This window comes from Gekko japonicus, unplaced genomic scaffold, assembly GCF_001447785.1.
Source record: "Gekko japonicus isolate JY-2015 unplaced genomic scaffold, Gekko_japonicus_V1.1 scaffold2194, whole genome shotgun sequence".
NCBI lineage: Eukaryota > Metazoa > Chordata > Lepidosauria > Squamata > Gekkonidae > Gekko > Gekko japonicus.
Window position 1 is genome coordinate 242583 of NW_015166486.1, and position 11652 is coordinate 254234.

General features: G+C 52.1%; 2 protein-coding genes across 13 annotated transcripts in view; one reads left to right on the forward strand and one right to left on the reverse strand.

Annotated features, from left to right (window-relative positions):
- The window catches only part of ALDH3A2 (aldehyde dehydrogenase 3 family member A2), a 42697-nt gene extending 32255 nt beyond the window's left edge, over positions 1–10442 (forward strand). For 9 of the 12 annotated variants that reach the window (XM_015412161.1, XM_015412165.1, XM_015412160.1 and 6 more), the window contains exons 8-12: positions 1171–1337; positions 3117–3216; positions 4111–4346; positions 6199–6318; positions 9112–10442. In XM_015412161.1, coding sequence (XP_015267647.1) covers positions 1171–1337; positions 3117–3216; positions 4111–4346; positions 6199–6291 — 596 coding nt within the window. In that variant the 3' untranslated portion in view covers positions 6292–6318; positions 9112–10442. Of the gene's footprint in view, positions 1–1170; positions 1338–3116; positions 3217–4110; positions 4347–4666; positions 4753–6198; positions 6319–9111 lie in introns of all 12 variants that reach the window. The other 3 variants (XM_015412168.1, XM_015412169.1, XM_015412171.1) reach the window with 3 other exon arrangements.
- Positions 10443–10935: 493 nt separating this feature from the next.
- Positions 10936–11652, reverse strand: part of LOC107111227 (multidrug and toxin extrusion protein 1-like) — a 40249-nt gene continuing 39532 nt past the window's right edge. Inside the window, exon 17 of the mRNA XM_015412157.1 lies at positions 10936–11401. Coding sequence (XP_015267643.1) covers positions 11190–11401 — 212 coding nt within the window. The 3' untranslated portion in view covers positions 10936–11189. The remainder of the gene's footprint in view (positions 11402–11652) is intronic.

Genomic DNA, 11652 nt, shown 5'->3' on the forward strand with positions numbered 1-11652 from the left:
GCAGAATTCTGCTTCTCAGACTCGCATTCACTTACATGTAATATCATGTCTTGCGTGGGGAAAGCACTGGTCACAGTCTGAGCATTTATTTGTTTGTTTATTTGGTAGATTTATATCCCGCACTCCCCACAAGCGGCCCCAGCGCGGGTAACAACAGCAGACCTTACAGGGTCATTAAAACAAGTTATCAGTAAATCCCCCAGTAAACCAAAGGCCTGGGGGGAACAGCTCCATTTTACAGGCCCTGTGAAACTGTAATAAGCCTGTTCCACCAGGTGGGGGCCAGGACAGAAAAGGCCCCGGCCCTGGCTGAGGCTAAGCGGACATCCTTTGGGCTGGGGACAGCCAGTAGATGTTGGGCAGCAGAGCACCAGGCTCTCCGAGGGACCTACGGACATTTTATATGGTATACAACATTTATACGGCACAGGGACATTTATACGGTATATTCCCTAGACGGGTTATCTGCCAGAGATTTATACGCTTTTGCACAGGTGTGAATGCTTTGGAAGAAAGGTGCTTGCTCCATCTCAAGTTCACTTTGGCCAGCATAAGGACCTGAGGAGAGCGTGACTGGCAAAGACAGGTCTAAGCAAGGGAACCAAGAGTTCAGTGGTCCCATCGTACATTGTTTAGAGCAGGGGTGCCGAACCCATTTGTTATGAGGGTCAGATCTGACATAAATGAGACCTTGTTGGGCCGGGCCATGCGTGTCATAAAATGTAATGCCAGTAGCAGAGATACAAACTTTGTAAAGGGCACAAACACACAGGTTCTTTTTTTTACTTGAAATAAAAACATGCTTAAAATATTAGCACTCTTGCGATATTTTGTTTATTTAACAGTGTCTGGTAACTGACACCTCTTGCCCTGAATTATTGCGTCAAAATATCTGTGCTGTTGCAATCTTGAGTATGCTGTTCAGGTGTGTATCTGTAAGCGGCAAACCTATGATGACACAGCAGCAGTAGAACTGGAAGAAGAAGCAGAAGACAGCCAGTTCCACTGCGGGCCTGATTCGGCCCCTGGGCCGCATGTTTGACACCCCTGGTTTAGAGTTATCGAGCACCATAAACTCAGTAGGGGCTCACCCTGCCTCTGTAAAACCATTTCGATTTCCCCGCTTGTCCTCGTTTGTGTCCTTGGTTCACTGTTCGCCTCTCCTCCTAGCACCCACCATCCTCACCGACGTCAACCCCAACTCCAAGGTCATGCAGGAGGAGATCTTTGGCCCCATCCTTCCCATTGTCACCGTAAAGAACCTTGACGAGGCCATCCACTTCATCAACCACCGAGAGAAGCCACTGGCTCTGTACGTCTTCGCCAAAGACAAGGCGGTGAGTTTGGGGCCCCGGTTTGCCACGTGGCTGCCCAGTGCCGGAATGGATCTTATTGGCCTCCAACGGGCGTCGCTTTGGGTCTCGGCACGAATCACATCCCACTTGGTTGGCGTCCCGCTCTGGCACCGACTCCTTTGGTGGCCTTGGGCAAGTCACTTTCCCAGTAAACCGGGGCAAGGGAAGTCTTATTTCCAGACAGGGCTGCTGAGATCCACTGTGGGGCCCCACCCCACACCTGCTTAAGTGTTCCCCCTTGGGCTTCCCCTTGGACCTCCAAGCCAAGCATCTCACGACAGCAGATTACAGGGAGCCCCATGGTTTCCCCCCTCCACCCACCCAGCCACCCACCCCCGATGACCAGTGGCTCTGGAATTGTGTCCTCCCTCAGATTTCAACAGCCCTTGGTTGTGAAGCTGAGCAGAATTTTGTTGAAAAGCACTTGATGAGTCGAGGGAGTTACAGAGATGATTAATGACATTTAATTCTTCGGTTTGAGGTCTTTTAAAGCGTTTCACCTTTTGCCCTTGGGTCCACTCATGGATGGATCGAGCTTTAAATGCATATCTGCCGATCCTTCCTCAGATTGTTCTGAGCTATTGAAGGATGTGTGAGTCACAAGCAGCGTCACGAGGGGCTCCCACTCAGTCTGAGAAGAAAAGGCAATCCTGGTTTGTTCCTGCTTACAGCTCCTGGAACCAGAAGATAGTTTGTAGGCAACGCTCCTTCTAAGCTGTGGAGCTTTATGAGCAAAACTTCTGCTTGGTGAGCTACTGGCATTAAAGTTGTGAGCGAGCGATTTGGCTGCTGCATAAAATCAGTCTGCCCTTCCTGAACGAAGACAAAAATGTGTGAGCCGGAGGCTAAAAAACTGTGAGCTGGATCGTGCTAACTCAGCTTAGAGGGAACACTGTAGCCAACCTTGCTGGTCCCCAAGAATATATAAAAAGTGGGTAACCATTAGCAGGATCTTGTATCACTTTGATCATGGTGGAAAGAGCCATGAAGTCCCAGCCTGCTTAGGAGACCTGTGGGGGTCTCAAGCAATGTTCCCTCTAAGCTGTGGAGTCTTGTGAGCAAGAATTCTAGTTTGTGAGCTATGAAGTCCCAGCCTGCTTAGGAGACCTGTGGGGGTCTCAAGCAATGTTCCCTCTAAGCTGTGGAGTCTTGTGAGCAAAAATTCTACTTTGTGAGCTCCTGGCATTAAAGTTGTGAGCGAGCGATTTGGCTGCTGCATAAATGAGTTTGCTCTGGAGCCCTCCTTCCTGAGTTAAGACAAAAATGTGTGAGCTGGAGGCTAAAAAACTGAGCTAGCTCACACTAACTCAGCTTAGGGGGAACACTGGACAAGTTCTCTCAAGGGCAGTTCTCGAGAGAGCTCTCTCAGCCCCACCTACCACTCACAGGGTGTCTGTTGTGGGAAGAGGAAGGAGATTGCAAGCTGCTCTGAGACTCATTCGGGTAGTGAAAGGTGGGGTATAAATCCAATCTCCTCCTCCTCCTCCTCCTTCCGAGCAGGTGCCATTGGATGCAAAAGAGGTTTCAAACTGCACCAAGGACAGCTGGGGCCAGAAAGCTAACAAACCATGAAAGGGGGGGGGGATGGCACCCCCCCTCCTTTTATTGTGTTCTGTGTCTGCACGGTGCCATGCATGGCCCTTGATGCGATTACCCAGCTGCCGACCTCCCACCCACAGTGCATTGATGACTCGGTCGACCGAAAGGGGCCTCTGCTCTCGAAGCCCTTCTTCACTCTGCCTTCTTCTCCCCCACCTCCAGATCATCAAACGGATGATCGCCGAGACCTCCAGCGGTGGCGTGACGGCCAACGACGTCCTCATGCATTTCACGCTCCCCAGCTTGCCGTTCGGCGGGGTCGGTGAGTCGCAGCCCTCACGGCAGGGCTCGGGGGGAGGGAGGGTTCTCCCGCTGCTTGCCGAACGCCGGCTAGATGGGCAGCCGCAGCTTCCCCGGCTCTTGCGTTTTGCGCAGGAGGAAGTCGATTTGCTCTGGCGTCTGCAGAGGTCCCTTGGGCAGCGAGTCCAGGTGCCTTGTTTCGGAGCTATTTTGGCAAGCAGAAAGGGTTTGGGAAGCCCCCTTCCAGGGGGGGGGGATAAGACATGGCTGCTGGGGTCTGAATAGGGATGGAGTGGTGGCAACCCATGCTGTCAACATTTCTTTAAAAAAAGTTTGAGGACGAGTAACCGGGGGGTGGGGGTGCATTTCAGGACGGACAAAAGGAAATACTGCTTTACACAGAGAGAGATTAAACTGTGGGATTCGTTACCAGGGGATGTAGTGATGCCCACAGGAATAAACAGCTTTAAAAGGGGATTTGATAGATTCCGTGAAGGATCATAAGTCTATCCATGGCTACTCGCCATGGTGGCTGAGGGGAAACTCTACATTTGGAAGCACTAAGCCTCTAAATCCCAGGGCCAGGAGGCAGCATTAGGGGAAGGGCTCGGCCTCTCTGCCCTGTTGTTGGCTGTCCAGAGGAACTGGCCGGCCTCTGTGTGAGGCAGGATGCTGGACTAGATGGCCCACCGGTCTGATCCAGCAGGGCTCTTCTTACGTCCCTGTCAGGGGAAGGCCTCTGCCTCTCTGCCCTGTTGTTGTCCCTCCAGAGGAACTGGTTGGCCTCTGTGTGAGGCAGGATGCTGGACCAGATGGACCCTCACTGGCCTGACCCAGCAGGGCTCTCCTCCTGTCCCAGCTCCTTTGTCTTTTGCTCCCCTCGCTGACCAAGTGCGCTCTCGCTCTTTGCCCTCAGGCCACAGTGGGATGGGGGCCTACCACGGCCGCTTCAGCTTCCAGACCTTCTCCCACCAGCGGTCCTGCCTCGTCCGGTCCCTCACCATGGAAGGCATCAACAAGGTCCGCTACCCGCCCGGCAGCCAGAAAAAGGTGGACTGGGCCAAGTTCTTCATTTTGAAGCGGTGCAACAAAAGCAAGGTCGGGCTTGTTGTCCTCGCCGTTCTGGGAGTCTTCTTGGCTGTCGCCATAAAGGTGATCATGGTGGGCGGGGCTCTGTAGGGGGAGCTGCCAGGGCTTGGGGAGGTGAGCCTCGGCTCGGCCCGCGGGAAGACTCGCGTTCGGTCCCGGGGGGGAGGATCGTGGTGAGCGGGGCTGGGGAAGACCTGGCGCTGCCCGAGACCCTGGAGAGCAGCCGCTGGTTGGAGCAGCCCCTCCTGAGCCGGGCAGACTTGGCAGGAGGTGGGCTCACGTGCTTTCCCCCCGCTGGGGCCCCGGGGTTTGAGGCAGTGGACCGGCACCTGCCGCACACGCAGGGAGGGCCCGGATTCAGTCCTCGGCGTCTCCAATTCCAGGTGCTGGGAAAGGCTGCCGAGAGCTTCAGGAGCAGCCGCCACTCAAAGTAAACGGGTCTGAGCTGGACGGACCCGCTTGGTGCAAGGTAGCTTCACGTGTTTCTCTGGGGCTGCATTGGACCATCTCTCCCCCCCTCCCCCCAAGTCACAAGCAATGCTCCCTCTAAGCTGTGGAGCTGTGTGAGCAAAAATCCTACTTTGTGAGCTACCGGCATTAAAGTTGCGAGCGAGCGATTTGGCTGCTGCGTCAATTAGTTTGCTCTGGAGCCCTCCTCCCTGAGCGAAGATAAAAATGTGTGAGCCGGAGGGTAAAAAACTGTGAGCTGGCTCACACGAACTCAGCTTAGAGGGAACACTGGTCACAAGCCGACTTTCTTTGTCCGCCTTTGCTCTCCGCGGTCCAGGCTAGTCATGGGGGGGGGGGGGGGGCTGCCTTTGAATGCTGTTCAGAAACTTCAGCGGGTCCAAAATGCAGCAGCCGGGTTAGGAGAGGGGTGTGGGGATCGTCTCATCCCTGTGCTGCAAGCTCTGGTTTCTGGGCACAATTCAAAGAGCCGGTTCTTTCCTTTAAGGCCCTTAAATGGCTTGGGACTAGAGCGCTGGAAGGACTGTCTCCTTTTGTAGGCTGGGCCAGGCAAGTTCGGATCCTTTTCTCCAGCCCTGCTCTCTGGGCCTGCAACCTGCAGAGGTGAGGCAGGGGGCCGGCAACCAGAGACGGGCCTTTCTCAGTGGTGGCTCCTCGTATGTGGAACATCCCCACCCCCCCCCCCGGCAAGGCTTGCCTGGCACCTACTCTGCTCTCTTTTTAGGTACCAGGCCGAGACATTTCTCTTTACACCGGCTTTTAGTTAAAGGCTTTGATGTTGCTCATTGTTTTTGCCTTCTGCCTCTAGACCGCAGACTCCTTGTATGATGATAATTTTAGCCTGCCAAATGTTTTAAGCCGTGTTTATGCTCCAGCTGGGTTTTTAATAGTTTGTAATTTTAAATTTGGAAGGAAGGAAGGAAGGAAGGGCAGGGGTGGGAGGGGTTTGTGCTCCAGCAGGTAGAGCTGCGGCGGCGGCCTGAAGGGAAGGGGGCAGAGGGGTCTTCCTGTCCCCTTGGCAGCCCCTTTCTGCAGTCAGACTGCAGACAGCTGCAGAGAGATTTGAGCAGAGGATTCCCCCGGAAGGTGCTGTGTTTTCTAGCAGCCACATTCCTTTCCATCCGGTTTCTGAGATTTTTGTGCAGGGAGACGGTAGTTGCCAACTGACCAGGGGTGGAAGCCCAGGCCCGCTCCTGTGCTTTTCACAGCAGCTATGGTCTGTCGGAATCATCTGGCAAAATTCTCCAGACCTGAGATAACCGCAGCCGTACCCTGATTGCTGCATGTTCCGCTTCTGTTAGAAGCAGTGGAGCAGGGGCTTTCTGAAAAGGTGGTAATCCTAGTAGAAACCTCGTCCTTTTCCGTAAAATTGTGCTTTCTTTTTACTCTTTGGGGTGGAGGTGCGGAAGCCGGGCCATGGTTTCACATTTTCTATGGTTCTCCCCAGAACCGCCGTCCTGTGCTAGGGCTTAAGCGCCTGCTGGCTGCCCTGGCCGGGCGGAGGCTGTGGAAGCTGGATAGGGGCTGTCGCAATTCCTGATTGGAAGCCCGCCTGTTTTCTGGGGAGGTAGGACCTGCCTTTCCTCTGCTAAGCTTTTTCCACCTCCCGGTTGCCTGTAGGGCTTGCATGCGAATCCGGGATGTCCTCGGCTCCCCCCCCCCCCCCACATCACTGTGTCGGTGTGGTATGTGGGTCCTGTGGGGGTTTTGTCTTCCTTCCACGGTTTTTGGCGGTAGGGGGGTGGGGTTGATTGTGCATGGAATGTTGTGTGTTCAAGAGACGCTTCAACCTCCTTTGGAAAAGCATCTGCAGCTGAAAGTATGGAAGTATGGAAGTTGCTAAGAGACTGGTGTGCCTGAGCTAGGCCAGCCTCAGGAATGGATGCCTATCTAGACCGCAAGCCTCTTTGTGTTCAAGAGCAGTTTAAGCTGTGGTGTTTCCCCTGCACAAGTGTGCGTACACACACATGTGCACATACAAGAATCCTGGGAGTTTGCAGCTCTGCCTTGACAAACACTGGATTCTCCAGCTTGTCTCTGTTATGCAAACTGAGCACAGTTTATCTTATTTTGTTGGATCTTGCAATTACCACTAATTTTTGCTTTTCGGCCTCACCAGTCAAGGAAGAGATGCAGAGTCTCGTGGGGCATGGAGGGTTTCATCCTGACCATCAAAGATCAGGCCCATAGCCAGGATTTTGTGGCTTGTGGGGCAAATTTTTTTTCTGGTGGGGTTGAAGTTCTCAGTGCAGAAAGAAAAGCCATTTAGCCAATAGAAAGCTGCTGCCAGGATAGAGTTCTAAATAGCAAGCTGTGTCAACCAAATGACAGTTCTCAGCTGCTGCAAGTTAATCACTTCTGCCAGCCTAAGCAACAATTCTGATAACAAGCCGGCAGGTGGGGGTGATGATTTCTATAGTCAAGCTAAAATTACATCTATAAATCTTAGAACACACCAATATTAAGAAGACGTCTATAGTCAAGAAAGCGAACAGGCAGAAAAAAACTCTGAAAGGAGACCAGTCTCTTGACACAGAGTTAGAAGGGATCCTAGAGGTCACCTACTCCAACCCTCCAACCCCTTGCTCAGTGTGGAATTAGTCAGCTACAGCACCCCGCTCTGCTTAAAGGAGCACATGCCTTTAAAAAGAATGTTTTAAAATTGGAAAAAAGCATTTACAGGAGAAATTCTTGTGAGGCTGTGCCTTTAAGAAAGGAGGCAGAGCCCCCCCTCAAAGCCCCACCATAGCTACAGGCCTGGTAGAAATACTGTTTAGCTAGTTGTCCTTCAGGCTTCCAACACCCCAACTGGTGTTGCCTGTGTGAGCATGATGCCCATATATGGGCACCCCACGTGCTGATGTGTGAGGAGGTAGACCCTGCTGTGCCTACCGAGGGTCCAGAGCTCAGAAGAGTGCCCGCTAGCCGTGCATGCTTTTGCAGTCATTTATTTATTTATTTATTTCGGCTTCTATACCGCTCCTTCCCGCAGGCTCGGAGCGGTTTACATAGTCATATTACATATTCCTCCTTGGGGCCACAATACACAGGGGGGGAGGTGACTAGAAGCCAGATGGAAGCGAAAATCCTCAGCTGGATTTTGTGCTTGGTACCCTTGGACTGCAAGAAGATCAAATCAGTCAATCCTAAAAGAAGTCAACCCTGACTGTTCCCTGGAAGGCCAGATAATGAAACTGAAGCTCAAATACTTTGGCCACCCAATGAGAAGGGAGCACTCACTGGAGAAGACCCTGATGCTGGGAAAGATTGAAGGTCAAAGAAGACGGGGACGGCAAAGGAGGAGATGGTTAGACAGTGTCATCGATGCAACGAACATGAAGTTGAGCCAACTTCAGAGGACGGCGGAAGACAGGAAGGCCTGGCATGATCTGGTCCATGGGGTCGCGAAGAGTCGGACTCGACTGTGCGACTGAACAACAACAACCGTGATCTGCAGCATGCCTTGAGTACACACACCGTTTTGAAGTCTCCAAGCCAACATAATGGCATCACCTCATCACAATTTCATGGGTTTTTTAAGACTTGCCAATTGCAAACCTTTCTCCAACATAAGACATTTTTTAAATTTTTATTTTGTCATCCCAAGTGCAGAACGTAACTTACAAAAGTCATTCCCACACTAGTTAGTCGCACCGGGGGTTCCTCTCCCACTTGAGTGCCACTTTGTGTAACTGGGGGCCCCATCCGGACCTTCAAGATCCGTGATTTGATAAGAGTAACATGCAGCACTGCTACAGTTCGTTGGAGTGACTTCACATACTTTCCCTCAGAACCACAACCTTGTCAGGTAGGCCATTCACTCCACATTGCAAAGTGGTGGTGCGGAGGCTGAGAAAATAGTGATGGGAGACAGGTAAGGTGTTGACTGGAGGTCTGCATGCATCTCTCCACTTCTCTGCGTGGAACTTGATGGATTAAGGCCGTTTGCGGCCAAGGGGAACAGGACGGACCCAAAGAGACCGTGGCTCAGTGACAGAGCAGCGGTTTGGCATGCAGAAGGTCCCGGGTTCAGTCCCCGGCACCTCCAGTTAAGGGATCTCTGGGGCTGGGGAAGACCTTTCCCTGCCTGAGACCCCCTGAGAGCCACTGCCAGTCAGGGGAGATGAGACAAGTGCAGGCGGTCCACACCTGGTCCAGTCTCCAGGGAAACGGTCTTGCAAATCCCCTTTCTCTGCCTGAGACCCTGATGATACCAGTCAGAGGAGATGAGACCTCATTTGGGAATCTGATTTCTGCTGAAGGAGGCCCTGGGGTCTACAGGAGTGTATTTCAAGCAAAGACTAGAGCTCCGTCTCCTCTAGAGGCGATCACTGACGTTGTCTCAATCTTTGTCTTCCAGTTCGGCTTTTTCTGAGACCGAGGCCACCGCCCGCCGGAATGGGAGACGCTCTCGTCTGCGACCGGGGTGGGGGTGGGGGGGCTGTTCAGCACTCGGATACGCATAACTTTTTTCTTACTGATGATTAATCGCACAAATGGAGAATTAGAGCTGCTTCTCCCCCCCCCCCCCAAAAAAAATATTCTCCTTCTGTCGAAAAGTGAGTGTTAGGACCGGGGAGGGCTGCCACCACATCCTCTCGGTCCAGACTAACCGGCACGAAGCCTCGGCAGGCCTTGCTTTGGGGGGGGGGGTTTCCCTCAGAGTATTTTGGAGAGAGCTTCTCTGTCCTGCAGCCCACACTGAAAGATCTGTGTCGGTGTCCCTCCTCCCCCCTTTAAAAAAAAAAGCCGGGACTTGGTCTTTCAAAGGCAGCCAGCGATCAGGCGCTTTCTCTGTGCCGTTTGCGAGAGCGATAAAAGAAGCGGATCGGTTTAGCGACGGATCTTTCCAAACACCCAGACGGCCTTAAAGCAATGCTCTTCCTTCGTATCTTCAGTCTCATTCCACTTTTAAGTCCATTTTGGCCTAACGCTTGAGGCTGCTGATCCAGTCCAGGGCCTGCTTCTTGATGACCGTTTGCAGCCATGGAGTTCTCCTGACACACACACACCCACTGGGGCAGGATGTGACCTGCACCTGGGCAGTCCCCCCACAGGGGGGTGAAAGGGGAGCAAGGAAAACAGCAACAGCAACAGGAAAGCTTTTCGGCACAGGAGCAGTTGGGTAGGATCCGATGCTCTCGGTCCAGCATCTTCCCCTTTACGCAAGAGGCCCTTTTCCTTTTCAATGGACGGTGGCGTGCCAAAGACATTCTCTTTGAGGCTGGGGTGTCTTCTGTCTTGCTAGATAACCTCACCTGCTATGCTGTGCTTGTAAAACAGAGCAGATTGAACTTTTTAAAAAAATGGCTACTGATACTGTTTTCTAAAGATCTGTGGTATATGCCTGTCTCCCACAAATTGGGGTGGGGTGGGGGACGTTAACAGAAGATTTCTAGAGGTGGGTTTACTTTGTCTGATCTCGGTGAGCAGATGAATTTTGCAGAGGATAGGTGGGCGTGCTTCCCGTTGGTCCTTTTTTTTAAAGCACTTCCCGTCTCTTTTTTTTTTTAAAAAAGGAATCCTCTTAAAGTACTTTAATCTTTAAGGACAGAGAATGACCAAGATTAGAATGAATAAAAAGCATTATATTGAAATATAACATCCATCCAATGTTTAATATATAATTAAACTTGCATACATCACATATATACTTTGTGTGTGTGTTGGAAATAAACATTATTAAACCCAGAGGGAAATTGAAGCTTTTTATTGGTCTCAGCGGTTGTTTTTTGGTTCTGCCACCAAATGTCTTCAGTGACTTTGTCATTTCACCGTAGTGCCACTTGGCTTTGAATGAGTCTGACATGCACAAAGGCATCTGACTTTTAGAAGAAAAAGAAGAAGAGATTGGATTTATGCCCCCGCCCTTCACTACCCAAAGGTGTCTCAGAGCGGCTTACAAACTCCTTTCCCTCAACAGACACCCTGTGAGGGAGGTGGGGCTGAGAGAGAAGAAGAGATTGGATTTATGCCCTGCCCTTCACTACCCAAAGGTGTCTCAGAGCGGCTTACAAACTCCTTTCCCTTCCCCTCCCCACAACAGACACCCTGTGAGGGAGGTGGGGCTGAGAGAGCTCTGCTCTTTTTCAAGAACAGCTGTGCCAGAACTATGGCTTGCCCAAGGTCATCCAGCAGGTGCAAGTGGAGGAGTGGGGAATCAAACCTGGTTCTCCCAGATTAGAGTCCATACATTTAACCACTACACCAAACTGGCTCCCCACAGAGGACTCCCCACACAACTTCCTGGTGTCCAGTGATCGTAAGGAAGTGCCAGTTTGGGGTTTTGCAGGGACAGAATTCAAATTCCACCGGCATCTCAGCCCATGGTTGGACGACTTAAAGGACGACGCACCGTCTCCAGCTCCCTGCCTTTCCTGCTTCTTGCTTTGTTGATGGGGCTCTTCCGTTTCTCCCCTGCGCCAAAAACCGAGGCACTCAATCGGCGATAGTAAAGCACCGTACCACGATTCCTACCACCAAAACAGCGACGGCAGCTGCAACAGCCAGTCCCCGGTGTACAATCAGCTGCCTCGTAGTTAGAACAGTGGAGCGGCTGGGTGTCTCCTCCGGGCTCCGAATGTGGTAGCTTGGTCCGTCCGTCTTGGTGATGCTCAGCAGAACGGCTCCGTTCTCAGCGTCTGTTTTTGCTGCAGCCCAGGAAGACAGACAGACAGGAGGCCCTTAGATTCACTGGTGGCTACTTAATGCATCGACACACCAAAGTTTGCAATAAAAAGCACCTTAAGATAGACCCCGGGAAAGCTTGGGAGAAAATGTTCTCCCATCATCTTGACTGCTCAAGAGGCACATCAAGACACGTGCTTCCAAACAACCTCTGTCTGTTACCAGGCTTAGAGGCAACAACCAACTCTCAAATGACTGGGGGGGGGGGGACAGG